Source organism: Podarcis pityusensis, assembly GCF_964106645.2.
Source record: "Podarcis pityusensis genome assembly, chromosome: 10".
Lineage (NCBI taxonomy): Eukaryota > Metazoa > Chordata > Lepidosauria > Squamata > Lacertidae > Podarcis > Podarcis pityusensis.
The window spans coordinates 35521886-35541163 of NC_138035.1; the positions used below are offsets into that span (position 1 = coordinate 35521886).

A 19278-nucleotide genomic window follows, 5' to 3' on the forward strand; every position below is an offset into this window, starting at 1 on the left:
AGCAAGCACCAAGACTTCTTGTAAACACATTTGTTTCCCCAAGGTTAGAGTCTGGTCTCACGATCCTAATCATACAGCTGTGAGGTCCCCAGATCAGCTCCGGCAACAAATTAACAAGCTCCCTCTAGAGGAGACAATTTCTATTTGTATCCATCTTTTAAAAGCAGGACCAACAAAGAAAAATTAATTTCACTTTTCAAATACTTTGCTTCTTTTGATTGCAAGAAGCAACATTTGAGTCAATTTATTTCTCCTTTTTTTTTTTTTTTTACTGTCAAAAGACGTTCCATTCACAGTCGATGAACTTCCCCATAAATTTCTGTCTCTGACACCCCGTTCCCAGGTTTGAGACGGTGGAAAATTTATCTTTCTTTACTCTCTCTCCTGCAGGCTTAAACAGTCAAAAATCCCCCTCTTTTCTCCTGCTTCCAAGAGGGGTTTTGGTGGTGATAAATGAAGGAAATTTAGAACTTTATATACGACTTTCCAGACTATAGCTTACAAAGTTTTTGCTTCAATCTATTTACAAAAAACGGGAGGCGGACTTCCTGTTTAGAACCTTCCCGTTTCGGTGCCAAATTAAAATATTTCTTAATACTTAATCCAATTTTCCGTTCTACTCACAGGTACTTGTTTAGAGTCCAATTGTCCACAGGAAAAGGTCAGCGCTCTCCGGCAACGGCTGTGCGGCTTCACTCCGTAAAAGTAGCGGTTGATTCAAAACACCGCGCCACTCACCCCACGTCGCTTCGGACCCCCGAAAAAGGGTTTCCCTGCGAGTAGGGGAGGCGCTCCTGGTGTCAGCCGAATCCCACGTTCCCAGGCTTCCTCCGCCTGGGATTTTTAAAGGGTCTCTGCCTTCGCCGCGGCGGCAAGACCCAATTTTCACGGAGCGGGTTCCTCTCGGTCAGAGGAACTCTGCCATTGCTGATGGCGCTGTCCCGGAAGTCCTGATAACCTTTACCAATTTCATACATAATTCCCCCAATAATAATGCCACTGCTTTTATTAAATGAGTGTTTTGCATTCCTTTGGCATAGTATTTGAAATATCCTCTAAGATTAACTTTTTTAAAAGAAGAAAGATTGGATCTAATTATAAAAGTGTAGATAGATGGTGAATCTGACACACATCTCTAACTATAAGGGACATATAATCTTAATGTGCTTGTTTGTATGAACAATGTATTAAATCCTTCAAACTCCAGATCCGGCAAAGTTCACCCTGCCATTCTAATCATTTGTGCAAGAGTGCCTGTTTCTATGGCAACACATAATGTAGTACCATTTCACTGTCAAAATAATTTGATCAAGTAGCACATTAAGAAATGCATTGAAATTTAATTTACAAATACATAGCAGATAAGCAAGTATTTTTAAAATGCAAAAATACAGTAAAATATATCCAGTGTATTTAAATGAGAAAGATAAATTGTACATTTAATCTTGTTCAGTCATATGGTATCGTATTTATTTAGTCACCTCAAGTTCCTAGGAGGAAAGGTAGGATAGTAATATTTTCATTTATTTATTTATTTATTTATTCATTCATTATCCATTTCTATTTCTGCCAAAACACTAAAGAGGGCTTAACAGTTTAAAATAATTGTGTGTAGCAAATTCAGATTCAAACTGTTACCTAATGAAGAGACCATTTTGGAAAGGAGAACCCAAAATGGCAGTTGATCCCAGCCAAACTGAAACTCATTGGCCTGGTTCAAAAGTAATGTTATACCTTGGTTTGTTTAGCTTAACTTGTTTGGGGACAACAAAACCATGGTCTAAAGTTGGTTGTGACTCTCAATTTCTGTTAACTTGCTTGTTATATTTGAGCTCTGTATCCTGACTACAGAGAGTCAGCTGAAACAAGTTCTGACTCTCATAAAAATGATTGCCCTAAACATGAAATTGTCTTAGGCATTTGTACATCTCGATATCACCATGGAGGAGATAGTGTCACAGTCTTCTATAAATAATTATTAATTAGGAATTGCAGGGAGATGAGTGCTCAGAGGGCAGCCTAGGAAGCAGATCTGGGCAGATGAGTACAAGAAACAAAATGGGAGGTGATGTGGTCCAGGCAACCCATCAGGACCATGTTGGCTAGACTTTGTGGAACTAAACTCAAAATGTCTTGGGAACAGTATTGAACTCGAACTAAATTAAACATAAGCACACATAAACAAACAAAAAAACCCTCCCCATTGTAGTGGTTGAGCTGTCCCTGGCTTAGCATATTCTGGTCAGAGATCTTTGCTGAAATACCTGGAATTATACAACAATCAAAGGTGCCTGTGCTTGCTCTTGCCATTTTTTTTACTGTTTTCCCAGATATGTGTGGTAATCTAGTAGCATTTTACTAGGATTTGGAAATTGCCCATCAGTGGAAGTCTCAGTTCTTGTTTACCAAGAGGGACTCATTAGTTAAAGTATCAGAAAAGTTGATGCAACATCGAGTTCTGTGGGGAGTGGTGCAGACTGACAATTTTGTTGACATCTGGTTTTGCAATATGTATAGATGAAGGTAAAGATGGTGGGAAACCACCTGAGTATCAGAGCTTTTTGGAAAAATCCTTTTCCACATTTATCCCAGGGCAACCCTTCATAGGAAGTAGAATATGCTTGCTGCATCTGGAAATTTTGCTGTAAGCAATTTGAATGGTTTGGAAATTATACACATGATTTCCTCTTCTTTTATCTGCCTTTTGGTGAAATAAAACTAAAGAAAAAAAGGAAAAAGGAGAGATGAAGGAAGATACTCTCCTTGGTGCTCTCAAATGTCTTCTTCCTCTGCTTGCAAGAGCCTCCTTTTTTCCACTTACCTTATTGCTGACAAACTCTCACACTCCACCCTGGTTGCCTAGATCCACAGCAGCCTTGCAGGGGGAGCAGGGAATTATAGGGACCGTGAGACTGCTGGCTATATCTAAGAAGGACATACTATATCAACTGATGCAATTACACATTTGACCTAAAAGCTTCCCCAACTGCCACCTTCTCACTTCCTGCTAAGCCCTTTCTGTGGCAATCCACCCAACTCCTTTTATATCCTTAAAACCCCAAGTTACTGCTATTACATCTCTCTCTGCTTATCAATAAAGCTGAAAAGTACTAGTATCCTTCTTGCGGCCACAGCAGGAATTACTTTCGTTTGGAATGGTTTGGAAGAAAGAGGACCAGCAAACCTTTATGGGGAGCATCTAAGAATGTGGGAAGGGAAGACAACTTAACACTGTGTTTTTCCTTAGGAATGTGCTGAGAGGATTTATCCTTAGCAATGACTTGACTTCTTTTTCTGAGTTATTTTTTATTACCCCTGCAAGCTAGAAAATGGTAACCTTGCTACTAATGTTGAACTCCTTGAAAAGTGTTGGAGAATATTTATAAATTCCAGAATGGGTGGCAAATTGGGTGCCTGTAGACATTTTTGCTCAATTTATACAATGCTAATTTAGTTATGAAGTTATGTCACACAAGTGGCATCAAAATGTAGACGCAAAGTAAAAAAAATAAAGTTTCATCTCAGGCATTGTTTCAAGCTTTCTAAAGATAATGAAGGACACTGTTGCATAGTTTACTAATAAAATTAACAATAATCTACTGATAGTTTATTAACAAACACTTTGCTAACCATCAAGCACAGAACTAAGTGGCTTTAAGTCAATTACAATTGTTGATCAATTCTATGTTAGTCACATTTGAAGACTGAGTAAGAACTGTTGAATGCATTTTTCAACATGCCATTTGAAATTTAAGTAGACTGAAAGTGAAAACAATTCCATACTTCACTCTGTGGAACAGGTTACAATATTTTAAAATCTGAATCATCGGAATGAATTCCAAATAATGTTTATGTCACAGTCATTTAAAGTATAACTTCCTGTAGTTCCATTTGAAGATTCATTCACGTGGGCACAGTATATACAAATTCAGCTGTGGTCTAGACTTATTTATTTATTTCATAAAATATACAATACACTTAATTTTTGAAATGCTACTCTTTCATCTTCAGAAATCATCCTCAACAAACCTGTTACCAACTGAAGAGGATGAAGAAGATGGAGGTGAAAACAGTTGTGGGCCTACAGGTTTGTGGGAAGCACTGACACCTTGTAATGGATGCAGGAATCTTGGCTTTCCTAGTCTTACTCAGGTATTTTATTCAATTCTTTACTTCACAATAAAATATTGGTTGAGTAATATTTTTTCTATTGTACTTTTTTAGTGTTTATTTTTATACCTGAATTAAGAAAAAACAAAGGAGTACATTAAAGCACATTATGTCTTAAACATCAGAAGACTTGAACGTTCAGGGGGAAAAACATTCAGAACAAATTGATTCTGAAAGTTAACAAATTACAGCTTTTAAAAATACTTAAATACCTTCTTTGTTCCTGAAACAATACTTTAAAGGCAAAAGGAAATCCAGTCAGTGGAATCAGCGTCTTCTCATCCTTGCCAACTGTTTATTGGTTTACAGAATGACACTAATCCTAATCTGCAGAGGCAGACTTGGATCTACAGATGCAAGGCCTCTTTGTTCATTAGATGATTGAATAAGTGGCAAAGGGGTGTATATCTCTGACCTCATACTGTGCACCTTAGAGCTCACAAGCTGGGGGGGGGGGGCGAACTCTGGAAGTAGGAAACTATGGATGATATGAACTTTGCACACAAAGGGGAGACAAAACAACTCATCTCCAGAACAGTTATAGGAATGTGAGCCCGTTGATAACACTCTTCTGCCTAGAACCTTACAGGTTCCTCATCTCAGGACTCCAGACACTGAACACCAAACTGCACCCCAACCACTGGAGAAGCATGGAGAAAGCACTCCACACAGGTAAGTAACAGAAGCGGAAACATGCTGTAATGTATAACTGCTTCAACTGTCTTCTTTCTCCCACCCACCACCTTTGCTACACATGAATATGGGATCTTGTCTGAACTGCCATTCTCTCTCTGCTTCTCCCCCCACAACAGCAGCGAACGGTGTTTCCCACAAACAGGGAAACACTCAGTTAAGTTCTGCTTTGGCAGTAGTCTGGCTCTCCAATCATAGCAATTGCTGGCCAAACACAAGCACTTTTACTTTGCAGAGTCACATCCCAAAGGCATGGAGGGAAACAAACAGCCACTAGTGTTTCCCAGTGCTATGGCAATGGCACCCACCTAAGAGGTGCCAGAACTGAGTTCCTGTGAGTTCCAGTTGAAAAAAGCCCTGGTGTTTCCCTGTAACCTCAAAGGGAGATGTATGCACACAGTCACAGCAGTCTCCGTCAGTGGGTGAGAGGCTGAGAAATTAGCACTGTCAGAGTACTGAGGTAGCACCATGTCCAAACACTGGCATTACTACCTGGCCAGGGTCACAGCAAGGTTGGGGCTGTGTGGTTGCACCAGCAGAACCACCGCACCATCCCAGCCTTGTCCAGGTAAGCATCAGTGATGCCAGTGTCAGTGAAGCCCCACCACATGCATTGTTATTGCCACTTCCTTGCTTCTCTCACTGCCTCACAAATATGGTATATTCAGTTTCAGGGACTTGGTGCTATAACCACTGACTTTTGCTTGTTACTTTCTTTTTGTGTCTCTCCTTGCTCTCTACAGGTCACTTACTGGTACAGAATCCATCCCATACCCTGCTTCATTCTGGCCAGGAGGGAAGTGTACCCCATGACCAGCAGCTGTGACAAGGATGTTTATGGCTATTCACCTGTGGGATTGTTAACATGCTAGGCTCCTGTACCATCACAGGAGGTGCACCATGGTGCTGGTGCCAAAAAGGACTCTGTACACACTACTTTGATGTATTTTGAGCTACTTTCCAAAGAGAAGGAGTCTTGCTGCAGTAACCGGTTGGCAACCCCACCCATGTACTTTTCCCTTTCTAGATCACCATCCCAGATGCTGTTCAGTAAATGCTATGTGGCTATAAAGGACACGTGTGTAGTTTCTGTGCTGTTAGGGAGTAGTAGGTTAGGATTCAATGCACACACACAACTAGGACCTGGCCTCAGAACGAGACTGTGGGGGTGTGACATTTATTTGTTTTTATTTTATTGCCAGGCATTCCAAAGGTAAATGGAGCCATATTCTTCCTGGAGGGATCTGAACTCCCATCTCCTGCTTTGCAACTAGAGATGGTCAAATCTAATTCCTGGATCCAGCACAGATTCAATTCCTGGAATAGCCAGGCTACCTTCCTGGTGAGGTAATGGCCCTCTGAATATGGGACATTAAAGTAACAAAGGAAGTGGCTCTGTGCCAAAAGACAAATTAGGGGGCCTTCTTCCCTCAACTCCCTGATAGTTACAAATACAAAGTTGAGAGTTCTGTGTGTGTCTAAGCAAGAAGCTGGAAGCAAGGCAGCAGGTTCGGAAGGCAGTCAGACCCATGCCTGATTTCTGTAGGAATTGAAAGCTGTGGCCATGGAAGAAGCAAGACCCTCTTGGTGTATTAATGCTGTGAACCCCTTCATCATAACCCTCAGGTTGCGTATATGTGTAAATAAACCATCTATCGTAAAGATACCACTGTCTCTCTTGTCCCACATCATGAAGGAAACTGAATGCTGGGTAAGCGCCTGGAACCCCTGGAATCTCACACCGCTCAGAGATTGGGGTGGTGTGTGACACTGGTGTCAGTAGTAGGATTCCTGTTTCCTCAGGGAAGACCTGTGAGCAAGGTGTGCCCAAGTCATGACGGAGGGAGGAATAGCAACACTCCTTGAACAGTCTGAGAGAATGGAGCAACAGTGGAGCAAGCAGCTTGACCAAATGAAGAAGTGACAAAGTCAGCAGCAGAGCCAGTGGTTTGATAAAATAGACCAGCTGCAAGCAGAGTGGGTGAGACGCCTCCTTGGAGGTGAGAGCCCTGGCTGATGAGTTCTCCACTCCCTGGGAGCCTGCTGTAGAAGAATGGGTGCAGGAGGAAAGGCCAGTGAAGGAGGAAAGTGCTCCAGAGGAGAATGAACTGCAAGATGGAGGTGAAGAGATGCTGCTTATGGATCTCTTCATTCCATGTGTGCCAGCAGTGATGCAAGAGGTGTGCATGCATGAGCAAGAAGAAACGGTGCCTGAAGAGATGCCAGAAGAAGTGCAACAGGAGGAATTGGGAGGTGTGTGTGAACAATGCAGAAGGATCAGCAAGCGCCTGAGGGATGGCAGTAGAGAAAACTGTGTGGGAAAGTTGGAGACGTGTGTGCATGCACCAGAGTAGCAGCTGGTGCCTACTGAATTGGACGAGATAAAACCGTCCAATGACATTGTCCCTTGGGTGCCCCAAGATAGCCTTGCAGGGTGGGGAACCAGTCCTTATAATGGGTGCAGCCCTTACATAGGCCCCAGCAGTGAGGGTCACCCAGGTTCCAATGAGTTTTGGGGGTAAGAGCCACTTGAAGGGTTGCCTGCCTTTGGGCCCATGAAGTGTTTGAGAGATGTTGGGAGTAAGCAGTGAGGGGAATTCCTGACCGCCAATTTGACTGAACTGAGCCGGCTGATCCTGAAGGTGGTGCTTCCAGATAAGGACTTGTGGCAGAACTTTGATTTGCAGTTTGGGACAGGGATGAAGTGGACTTACCCAGAGGCAGCAAGACAAAAATAGATGGAGGGGACCCCCAGTGTGTCAGTGGGAAATCTGATCATGCATTTGTGTCTTGAGGCCCAGTATGCAACCACAGAGACTATTTTGGGACTGGAGTTTGAGTTTGGAGCCTCTGATCTATAACCAAAGGGAAGACCGAAGACAAATTGAAGAGTTCCACCTGTGATTTGAGCCCCAAAACAGCTGTCAATCTACTTGAAATGAGAACTTTCTGAAACTCCAAGGCAAAGGACCATGCAAGCAACTGCAAGGGGTGGGGGCTTGTGCTTTTTGGGACTGTTTGCTTATTTGCAAGGTTTGGCATTATGGATCCTTCCTGCAAGGTTTGGCATTATGTCTGTGTGTGTGATTTGAAATGCTGTTGATTTGTGCTTTTTACATGCTTGTGTTTGATAGGAACTTTTATATCATTTTAGGAATCATTCTGATAACTTTGTGAAAGCTGCTTTGTGCTGCAGTGGGACAAGGGAAAGCATGAGCAAGGCCTTTGGGTAATGTAGCTGTGGTACTGAGGCTTGCATCCTAGCTTAAACATGCTAGAAGTTCATCATCTTTTAGCATGCCAAGGGTGCTGGACTAGGTAAGCTGCAGAACTGTGACTTGGAGCACCTCAGCTGTTCTTCCCTTTTATCACCTGAATCTTGATTGCAGCATCTGGGCTTAATGAGGCATGTGATCCTCATTTGTCCTGAGCCTACTCCAGCAGAGGAATCACACACCTCCTCCCAGAGCTAACAAACCCCACTTGGCCAGCCAGAGTGCTGGGCTGTGGGCCCTTGCTTGCTTTAGCCTCCTAGAGCATACCTCCCACAGCTCCCTACACCTCAGAGCCCACCGTGTTTGTGGAGATAGGGGGCCCTCTGGTGATGGGTCCTTCTCTTTTGGTTCCTCTGCACTCACCCCCATCCCTTCGCTGTCCTCTGTCGCCCTGTGAGTACTTTATATGCCCCCATCCTTTCTTTCTCCATCCCCACCTTGCCCCGCTGTGTACTAGTTGTGGCTACATCCTCATCCCCATTGTTCTGCCAGGTCATGACAGGTAAGCACCTGGAACCCCTGGAATCCTGCAATGCTCGGAGATTGGGGTGCCATGCAACAATATGTTTTTACCTTCTCTCCTGGGCTGAGAACACCTAGGATAGAGTGGCTGGTCTACCAGTATGGTGGCATTGTATCCCTGGTCTAGGAGCAAGGTAAGTATTGCACTCTCTCTTAAGCGTCTTGCCTTCATGCTATATTATGTTGTACAAGGACCACCTCTCCTCAAACGAACCAACTCAAACCCTGCAACCATCATCTGAGTGCTTCTTCCATGAGAAGCCCAGAGTGCGGGTCTATTAGAATGGGCATTTTCTGTGGTGTATCCCCATTTGTGGAATGCTCTCCCCAGGGAGGCTCACTGGGCACCTTTATTACATATATTTAGGCACCAGGCAAAAATGTTTCTCTGTAACCAGGCCTTTGGCTGATTAACATTATATGGCTTTTTTAATGTGCTTGTGGGAGGTTGTGTGTTAATGATTTCTTTTTCTTTTATTATATATTTTGTCTTTTCATTTTGTATTTTGTATTTTTATGTTGTGAACTGCTCTGTGATCTTCAGATGAAGGGCAGTATACAAATTCAGTTAATAATAATAATAATAATAATACAGTGGTAAAGGTAAAGGTAAAGAGACCCCTGACAATTAAGTCCAGGAACGAACAACTCTGGGGTTGTGGTGATCATCTTGCTTTACTGGCCGAGGGAGCCGACGTTTGTCCGCAGACAGTTTTTCCGGGTCATGTGGCCAGCATGACTAAGCCACTTCTGGTGAAACCAGAGCGGTGCACGGAAATGCCATTTACCTTCCTGCCGGAGCGGTACCTATTTATCTACTTGCACTTTGATGTGCTTTTGAACTGCTAGGTTGGCAGGAGCTGGGACCGATCAACAGGAGCTTTTAGCAGATGACTAAAACCCTTCTTAAGGAGCACTTGACAATCCTTCCCCCAATCAATATTAATTAAAAAGGCACTTTTGGTTCATCGCCTTAGTGGATTTGTTGTTGACTGGTGGAGAAATAATAAATAAAACAAGCGAAGTATACAGTCTCTAGTGACACCTTAGCCTACAGTAAGGGAGAGATTTTGGCTGGACTGTGAAATGCTAAAATAAAAGGCTATGCAACAATGAGAAAGAGGATGGGGGAATCAAAATTATGCCTTGGTTGGATGCCTAGGTGATGGAGATGGTAAAAGGTATTTTCCCCCCCTATGGATTGAAAGAAGATTTGAATTAAACTTAAGTTGTGCTGCACTGAGAAGTTTCCAGACAGCAGATCTTCCAAAGCAAGAGGGTGGAATTCACTCAGCCTATACTGAGGCCAAGCCTTCGCTTCCTGACCCTAGGCAATTTCCTAGATAGAATGGCAAGAGTATCTGTTTGTCTAGTAGCCTAGTGCAAGAGAGCTGCTTGCATTAGAGCTAGATAATTCTGCCACACTTGTGTGGACTTGCTTTGGTGATGCTTGTGGTGGAGCAGCTATATTAGACAAAAACATAGGAGGAAGAGCTATAGCTCAGTGGCAGAGCACTGAAGATTCCAGGTTCAATCACCATCCTCTCCAGGTATGACTGGAGAGACTCCTGTCTGAAATCCGGGAGACCCATTGCCAGTCAGTTTTCACAGGCAGCTTCCTATGTTTCTAAATGCTTGTGATTTTTGTTTCAAGACTTTAAAGAAAGAATCTACTAGTGAAAAGACACCATTTTATGTTGATTTTTTATTCTAGAGTTTTGTTCTAGTTTTGTTCGACATCTCAGTTCACTGTAAATCTTCCTCTTATAATTTGTAACAAAGACAATTACAAAAATGTACCTAGTGATTAAGTTAATGACCACATCATGCATAAATGTCATAGCTTTATATCTTCTATACAAAACAGCACAGTTATTATTAAAATTATTATGCAATAACTTTTTGATTTCTGAAAAGTAAAGCCATAGGCAGTTGTCACAGTAGAGCCATGGGCAGTTGCCAAAGAGCATGCCAGAACCACCAAACAAACCAAGAACTGGAGGCAATGAAAAGAACACTAGCAACAATTGCCCTGGCAAAATCCAAGCCAGCACAGGAAGATTTTATAATCCTTCCTGGTGAGTAAAGCCAATGACCAGCTTGGATGTGTGGAGCCAATTCAGTATTCAGGAATATTTTACTGAATAGGAAAATAGCTTAGTGCATAGAACGATAGATTCTCAGTTCTAGCTACAACAGTTCCTCACAGATATTTCATGCTTAAATTAATGCTAAAATCAAGTAAAATTAAATGCTGGGTTTATCCTACATCAGACTACATCATTCAGTTCATTTCCTAATGTTAAGCACTGAGAGGTGTAGGAACAGTCCTGATCTAACAACTGAAGAGGACAGCAAAATATTTGGGTTGCAGGATTGGAACAAGTGAAGCTGCATTCATTCTAATTGTCTTAAGCTACTGGAACAGCAGCACCATACCTCTTTAAGATACATTTTTTGTGACCTGAACAAAATGCCTGTTTTCAGAAGAAGCAAATCTTCTGCACCTCCAGAATATATTTGGATTAGCATACGTATTTGAAAATTATAGCATTGTCTATGTTGCAAATTGTCCATTATGATGACAGTTCCATTTACATGGAATATAAGGAAACTAGGTCATTGACTGATACGTCTGCCATATGTCTGTCAAACTGGCAGGTGCAGATTATTTTTTTACTCATAGGGAATACAGCCAAAGATAAATTTGTTGGTCATTGATTTGATTTAACAGCAGCACACATTTTCAATTGAGTTCTAACAACTGCCAAAAGGGCCAGGTTTGTGGGAATCAAGAGAACTCTAATGAGAACTAGATAGTGGATTCCTGGATGTTAACAAATACAAAATAGTGAATTTAATTATTTACTTTATAAGGTATCTTATTGCCTCAGAAACTGTCATTCACCTAATGATTACACATTCATTTTAATAGAACCTTTAAACAAAATCTTTGAAATTGAAACAACCCTGCTTTATATCTTATATCTTCCAGTGAATGAACAGTTATTTGAAACACTTGTTAACTGGGAAAATTTTTATAACTAAGGAAATAGAATGTTGGGCTCTGGGAGTTCTGTTGCTTTTTCACATACTATAATTAGGAATGCTTACAATATTGTACCAATTCAATTTTGTTCCTGGATTTGGGGTTTCAGCATTACCTGCTCTTGTTAGAACAGCAATGATAAGTGAGATATCATCCATTAGTCTGTTTCTTTATTTCTGGACTTTTTTCAGACAGTTGAGTATGCATTGAGTGGCATAGTTTGCCTCACCACTTACTGATGTGCATTGATAAATTACAGCATAAAAAGGAATCGTAATGGGATTGTGCGGTTGCATCATGATTCCTTTTTGCTTTGTAGTTTAATCAATGATCTATGGGCTCCTGCACATCAGTATGGCGAAGGGCACATACACATGAACTGAAAACTACACCCAACCGCAGTTGTGCAATTAATTAAAAAAAAATCCAAGTTAAACTAGAAGACAACCAGGATGGAATGGAGGGCAGATTCGTACCAGAGAAGAATGGTTGCATATACAATGTACATTTAAAGCACATTGCTTCCACCAAAGAATCCTGGGAATTGTCATTTACTCCACACAGAGCTACAGTTCCCAGAACTGTTTACAAATTAGAGTTCCCAGGATTATTTGGGGGTGGGTGAGAGTGGGCTTTAAATGTATGGTGTATATGCAGCCAGCAATCCCTAGCAATCTTTAGGGACATTGCCAGTATCTGCCAGATACACATTCTTATGCTTGCTGAATGAAACCTCAATTGCTTAGTATTAAAGACTTGGGTCTCACTAACTTGCTCGCTGTGGTACCAAATTGTCACAGTACTTCCCACATAACTTGGAAAGGTGTTGTTTTGCTTGCATATATAGTACAAAACACAGCAATTCCAACAGAAATCTGAAAATAGCATATTTATAAACCCATTGAAATGGAAGATGTGAATATCCCCAAATGGATAAAAGTATTTCCATATGATTCAGAAAGCTGAAATTGCACTTGTAACCAAGAGAGCCTGATTATTAGACGTTTCTGAAAGAATGCATTTGCATATGTCCTTACACAGATACCTAATGCTAGCTAGGAAATGGAAATTTGGTACATGCACACACAAAACGAAACAAAACAACTTGATTACTTGAAAAGTCTGAAAAGGAGCCCCCCCCCCATCCAACTCAAAGCCCAGCATGTAACTTATCATAGAAAGTAATGCTCCAGCACAGAACAAAAAAACACACATGAGACAAAATGTTGGGTTGTGGGATTGCTGGCAACAAACAGGAATGTGGAGCTGTGCCTGACTGCAGAAAATAGTGTTACACGTAGCCCCAATCTTTGAGCGGTGTGAGCTTCTAGAGGTTCTAGGCACTTACCCAGGGATTGGTTTCCTTGAAACAAGGGACAGCAGAGACTATGATGTCTTTATGACATAGGGTTTATTTACCATATATCCAACCTCAGCCTATGGTGGAGCAACTGACGGTATTAACACCCCCAAGAAGATCTTGCTTCTCCTGTAGCCACAGCATTGGATTCCTGCAGAAATCAAGCATGTCTACCCTGCAGCCCACTTCTAGCTTCTAGCTCTCACAGCCTCAGCTCTGGATTCTGTTCTTCTAATTACCAGCTAGTTGATAGAGGGGGCCCCACCCATTTGCCCTCTGGTGCAGAGCCACTTCATTTGTTACCTTACCTTAGGGCATTAGCAATAAGCTGGCCAGCTATTCCAAGAATGAGATTCTCGCCAAGGTTTAATAGAAAGCCCCCCCCCCCACTCCACACACTATATTCCAAAAAAGCCTACACCAAATTTAGACTCACTAAGAAGTGGATTTTTCCACTGAAGATATGCATCTTCAGATTCCATAAGCTGTCAGAGGCTCAGTTAGATAATTTTTTCTGCCACCACCATGTCTACTGTTATTTACTTTGTTTGCATTTGTCCTCAACATTCCATGATTCCTGGAGAGTAAGGATCATATTCAATTCCTACCAAGCTTTCTTCTCTTTTTTTTTGGGGGGGGGGTGTCTTTTAAATTTAGAATTCTATAGAACATATAGAAAATGCAACTTTATATGTGGTTTGCTTTGGGAACTTACAGTTGTACAAGAGTTCTGAGCTGTGGAACTCAGATGAGCAGATTCCTGCTTACCTGGCTCCACACCTTAGCTGTCTGGCACTGTAGAGCACTTGGTACTGTACATCTGAACTAGGAACTACTGTATTTTTTGCTCTATAAGACTCACTTTTTCCCTCCTAAAAAGCAAGGGGAAATGTGTGTGCGTCTTATGGAGCGAATGCAGGCTGCGCAGCTATCACAGAAGCCAGAACAGCAAGAGGGATTTCTGCTTTCACTGCGCAGTGATCCCTCTTGCTGTTCTGGCTTCTGAGATTCAAAATATTTTTTTTCTTGTTTTCCTCCTCAAAAACAAGGTGCGTCTTGTGGTCTGGTGCGTCTTATAGAGCGAAAAATACGGTAGTTAGCAGGAAGCTGCTCAGCTAGCTCTGGCAATGAGTGGAAGCAGTATTTCAATGGAACTGGCTGGGGAATTGGGGTGAAGGAATATGTGCTTTACATCAGGAATGTCCAACTGTTAAATAAATCACAGACTGTACCAAATGAAAGAAAATGGCTGGCTTAATTTCTTTGGAAAGTAACAATCAATATAAGGAAGCACTAAAATAAATTTCAGCTCTCTTTCACTATGCTGATTTTCCCTCAATCTTCAGCAGGGTATAATCATTGCCTGCTGATTCCTTCAGGGTAGAATACATAGTGCCCTTTTCAGTTGCTCAGTAGCTGCTTGAATGTGTGGGTGGTATACTCTTAAAGACTCCCAAACTTTCAGTTTACCTAGCAGTTAGAAATTCTACTGTAAAGTCAAGAATTCACAGTGTACACTTTGAAGTTTATATGGATATTATGGCTTGCCGATATAGTAGTCCATTTTAATCAATTTAAGGGAGAGTACCATGGCTTTCATTCTACTTCAGCATGTTTGCCAGATTTCAGACAAAGGATATGCTGGAAATAATGGAATCTGAAAACAGAGGTTACTTTTGTACTTAGCTCTCCTGCTGATTGGCTTCTGCATGAGGAGATGCTTCTGTTGGCAGAAACAGCAGATGAGCAAGTAATTCAACAAATGTAATTATCATAATAAATGCAGTAGCTAGCAATTTAACAGGGAAATAAGCTAGTAAGGGTTATCCTAAAATAAATGTAATTTTGTCTCGGATTTCTCTATGAAACAGGTAGCCCACGTTCTTTCCCTTGTAAAGCACATAAATTAGATCACGTACCACACAGAGAAAATTTCCTTCAAAATGCTTTAAAACTTTTATCATTGAGCAACATAAATGACAACCAATTTTCTCACTTATACCAACAAAAAAGATACTCCAACCAGTGATGTCTTATGACTGTTTTTCAGGATGGTTCACACAGTAAATTATTTAAGTCATGCAATATGATATTCATTTTAGAATCCCACCCCCCTAAACCCCCGCTACCGCTAGCATTCCATCTCCACTGTAGGATATTGTTGGACCAGTAAAGTGGTCTGTGTATTCTAGGTGAGTTCTAATCAGAGATGAAAAGTAATATATATATATATATATATATATATATATATATATATATATATATATGATGCAGAAGTAGTATTGGGTTACTATGGTTTATCAGAGATAAAATTTTGCTTGCTAATTCATCTTGTGCTATGATTTTTTAAATACCTTCAAAATGCTGTCCAGTAATACTTTTAGTTGCACGGGGGTGGGGGGCAGGAATCCACTTAGCACACATAGCTCTTTGCTGTTCTTCAGGCTACTGGCTGTGCTTTGCTATATACTTGCTTTTGTTGTTCTGCTTGGTTATTATGTCACTTTATTACTTGGCTTTTATTTATATTGATGGTTATAAAAAGGTTTATTGTGTGCCACCAGAGTCAATGAATTATTTAGAAAAATGGCTATTAAAGGTTTAAGTAAATAGTGAAACTAGTTTCCTACTAAATATAAAAAAATGCTACAGCACTAGGGAGTTCAGCATTGTTTTTCCACTACATCATCTTCTCCTAAGAGCCTTGTTTAAGCACATACGAGCCATGCTGATAAGGTGTGTCAAAGGTCCCATCAAATTCCAACTGTTGGCGCTGTGAAAGTAGCTTGACTGTTTGGAAATACACTCATATCACGCCTCTTCTTTTCAAGGGAGTATGTAAAAGCACTCAATTGTCAGTACCTTCATAGGAAATGAGGTGTGCCCCTTTGGTTACTTAGAATGCAGTCTTAATCTCCCAATACTGATGGGAGGGCTGTGTGTTAGGGTGGTGAATGTTGGCACTGGTGGAGAGGTGTGCCTCTGGGTGAGGGGGCAGGCTCCACTGTGGTAGAAATCTCAAGTATCACATTCTTCCCCAAATGGTGGCCAACAGTCAGCACTGAAATCGGGTGCTTGGTGGTAGGTGTGTACTGCCGTAGCCACATTAAATCCACTAGGGCAGCAGCACCAGACTGGAACTGATGTAGCAAAAAATAAGGGAGAAAAAAATCTCCCTATCCTGACTGGCAGGAGCTGGCAAGGCTTCAAGTGTAGCAGTGAATCCACCACTCCACATCTTCCTGGCCTTGGTTTGGATTGCTCTGCTTCCGAGCATCATTAATATGATTCACCCGTGGTTGAAACCCATTTTGCACAGAAAGGCTGCTGTGTGGAAGCCATTCAGAACTGTATCTGCATGGAGACTGCTCTATAGGGCAAACTTGTTTTCTGCAGTACAGCCCTACAGATTGTTTCCATAGGATCACAAAACATTTTTAAAATTTTGAGAAAACAGTGGTGGCAGCTGATCAATATGGTAAACCATATTATGGTATCATATTTCTGAAATACCAAAAATGAAGCTTTTGCCTTTTGCTTTATCTCTCTGTGTCTAATAATAGCCGATAATAAGCCTCAAAAAAAGTATCATGAAGTATAATCTTATTATCGACTCAAGGTTTATGATGCCCTAACATGATTATTTCTTTTTTCTTTTTTTAAACCGCTAATATGCTAATACTTTAACTGAATATTTAATTATTTGCTAAGCTATGCACAGAGCTATTTATTATTTATGTTGCCATAGTAATAGAAATATTTTAATTACATTTTAAAGGAAGGAGACACATTTCTTTTTCTAAAAACATGCAGACTTTATAATGAATTTCAATTTAGTTTTTAGTTTTTTAAATTATGTCATTTTCTTAGAAGAAAAAATGATGCATTTCTTGTGATCATGAGAACACTGTTGTGAAAAGCACACAAGGGAGATTCTCAGGCAAAGAGCAACCACAAATCTGGTAGGAAGGCACCACAGCCAGGAAGCCTACCCTGCGTGGTAGCAGATATATGGAACTTCTTCCTTGCAATGGATAAGCAAAGTAAATCCTTGCCTAGCTGTCTATGACACCACAATCCCCTCATGTTTTACAGTCACGCATCAAGCTGCCTAGATATGCCTATCAAGCGTTCACATACATTCTACTCAGAGCTGGAAACTGAACTGAAAGGTTCTGCATGATCAACCATCACCCCTCCTTAGTCAACACAAGGCAATGTTTGTTGGCAACGTTTCCATACCGTATAGGTTGTGAGCATCACAGGGCTCATGCAATGGCTCCACGTCTCTGCTTCCTGCTATCCATGTGAGTGGGCAGTATCTTGGCTTAAAAAACAACAACCCACCTACACTATTCTGACATTACACGTTAATGCTGTTATCAGTTTAGTATTTCATTTGCTTTACTTTGTAATTATAAATAGGGATAGTTTTGCCAAAGTTGCTATCATCTAATGCAAGTTTACATGGATTTTGACCCGTGATGAGGAATGTATCTCACGAGGCATATCTGGATGTTTCCCAGCAACTTGATAAACTTCCTGTGCTTGTTGCTGAGACTGCAGACTGGTGTGCTGTGCATGACTGGTGGTCCACGTTCAGTCAGCATAGTAGAAAACTTGCATAGCCCTGATACCTATTATTCATTCACAATTTAAATAAAGATTAAATCATATTATTACCCCTAAACTGAAAATCCAATAATAGGGAAATTGTTTTCCCCTAAAACAAGGCACAAATCCTTTCCTTCCAGATTGGAAAGTTGGTCCAGGTGGCTGCTGATATTGCAAAGGTCGTGAGTTCGATCCCCATATGAGCCCGCTTCATATTCCTGCATTTCAGGTGGTTGGACTAGATGACCCTTGGAGTCCCTCCCAACTCTACAATTCTACGATTCTATGTGCATGAATAGTGCCTCAATTGGATGCCCTCAAAATGGTCACCACATGTATAGCATTTGACTACTAATGTATCTATACTATATAACTCAAAGAAAAACAGAGGGTCAGAGTAGAGTTAGGTGGCCTTTGACTTTATGTAGCCATACATCACACATACTTCTGTGAAAAGATGCATAATAGCCTATTGCATATAATAACTGGGCAGAGGGGAACTGAGCAGCCTGTCAGATGCAGTTATGTACAAACAGATGCAAGAGCAGATCACACACTTGCACCAGCATATGCAAAACATACTCTTATACTGCATCTTCTTCTCTCTTTTACACACACACATACACAGATGTAGCAGCTCCCTCCCCCCATCTACTGTCTTCCACTGCTAGAGCCTGGTGATGAAATTGCTATTTTTATTTTGGGGAGTGGGTTCCACCAGAGAAGCTTCCATCTGCCAAACAGACATGGGTGACAATACTTGCCCTTAGTTAAATGACAGATTCAAATAGGAACTTCAAACCTTATAACAATTAATTTCCACTATGTCAACAGAAAGCATGCCCTGGCAATATCCTTGAATTTCTGCCATAATTTAAATTGCCCAAATGAAAAGGTGTAGATATGATTTGGTGCTGTGGATATAGAGGGGGGATTGCATGTGAAATGACTGCTCTTCACCACCAAAAATTTAAACTGCTATGACTTTGCCAGTCTTTATTAGACTTTTTTGGAATGAAGTCAGAATATGCCAGCCTTCATTAGTTTTTTTGGAACTAGGTCCAAATATACCGCTTACTAGATAGATTCCTTGTTTCAACTATCATATTGATATGACAAATTGTCTTGATTTTACGAAGAACAGAATTCTCATGCATTAGGAAGATAAAATGCTGGGAAAGCCACCCTCCCTAATTTTAAAGCTCTTAGAGCCAGTGTGGTATAGTGGTTAAGAGCAGTAGATTCGTAATCTGGGGAACCGGGTTTGCGTCTCCGCTCCTCCACATGCAGCTGCTGGGTGACCTTGGGCTACTCACACTTCTCTGACGTCTCTCAGCCCCACTCACCTCACAGAGTGCTTGTTGTGGGGGAGGAAGGGAAAGGAGAATGTTAGCTGCTTTGAGACTCCTTCGGGTAGTGATAAAGCGGGATATCAGATCCAATCTCCTCCTCCTCCTCTTCTTCTTATGGCTCGATAATTCAGCATCCCATTCTTCCCCAGCTCTGCTGCTCCCCCCCATTACATGCACATGTTCTTTTCAGGAGAAGAAATGCTTATGCTGCTTATTCTTATTTTACTTCTAGCCATTTAATAA

General features: G+C 41.2%; 1 protein-coding gene and 1 long non-coding RNA gene across 7 annotated transcripts in view; both read left to right on the forward strand.

The window, feature by feature from the left end:
- The window catches only part of ANKS1B (ankyrin repeat and sterile alpha motif domain containing 1B), a 353409-nt gene that overhangs the window by 66269 nt on the left and 267862 nt on the right, over positions 1-19278 (forward strand). For all 6 annotated transcript variants that reach the window (XM_081022470.1, XM_081022465.1, XM_081022475.1 and 3 more), the window contains one exon: positions 4012-4152. In XM_081022470.1, the coding sequence (XP_080878596.1) occupies positions 4012-4152 (141 nt within the window). The remainder of the gene's footprint in view (positions 1-4011; positions 4153-19278) is intronic.
- On the forward strand, positions 11726-15289 carry LOC308486176. The gene is made up of 2 exons (XR_013990992.1): positions 11726-13883; positions 14149-15289. It is a non-coding gene; the product is annotated as an uncharacterized lncRNA (long non-coding RNA).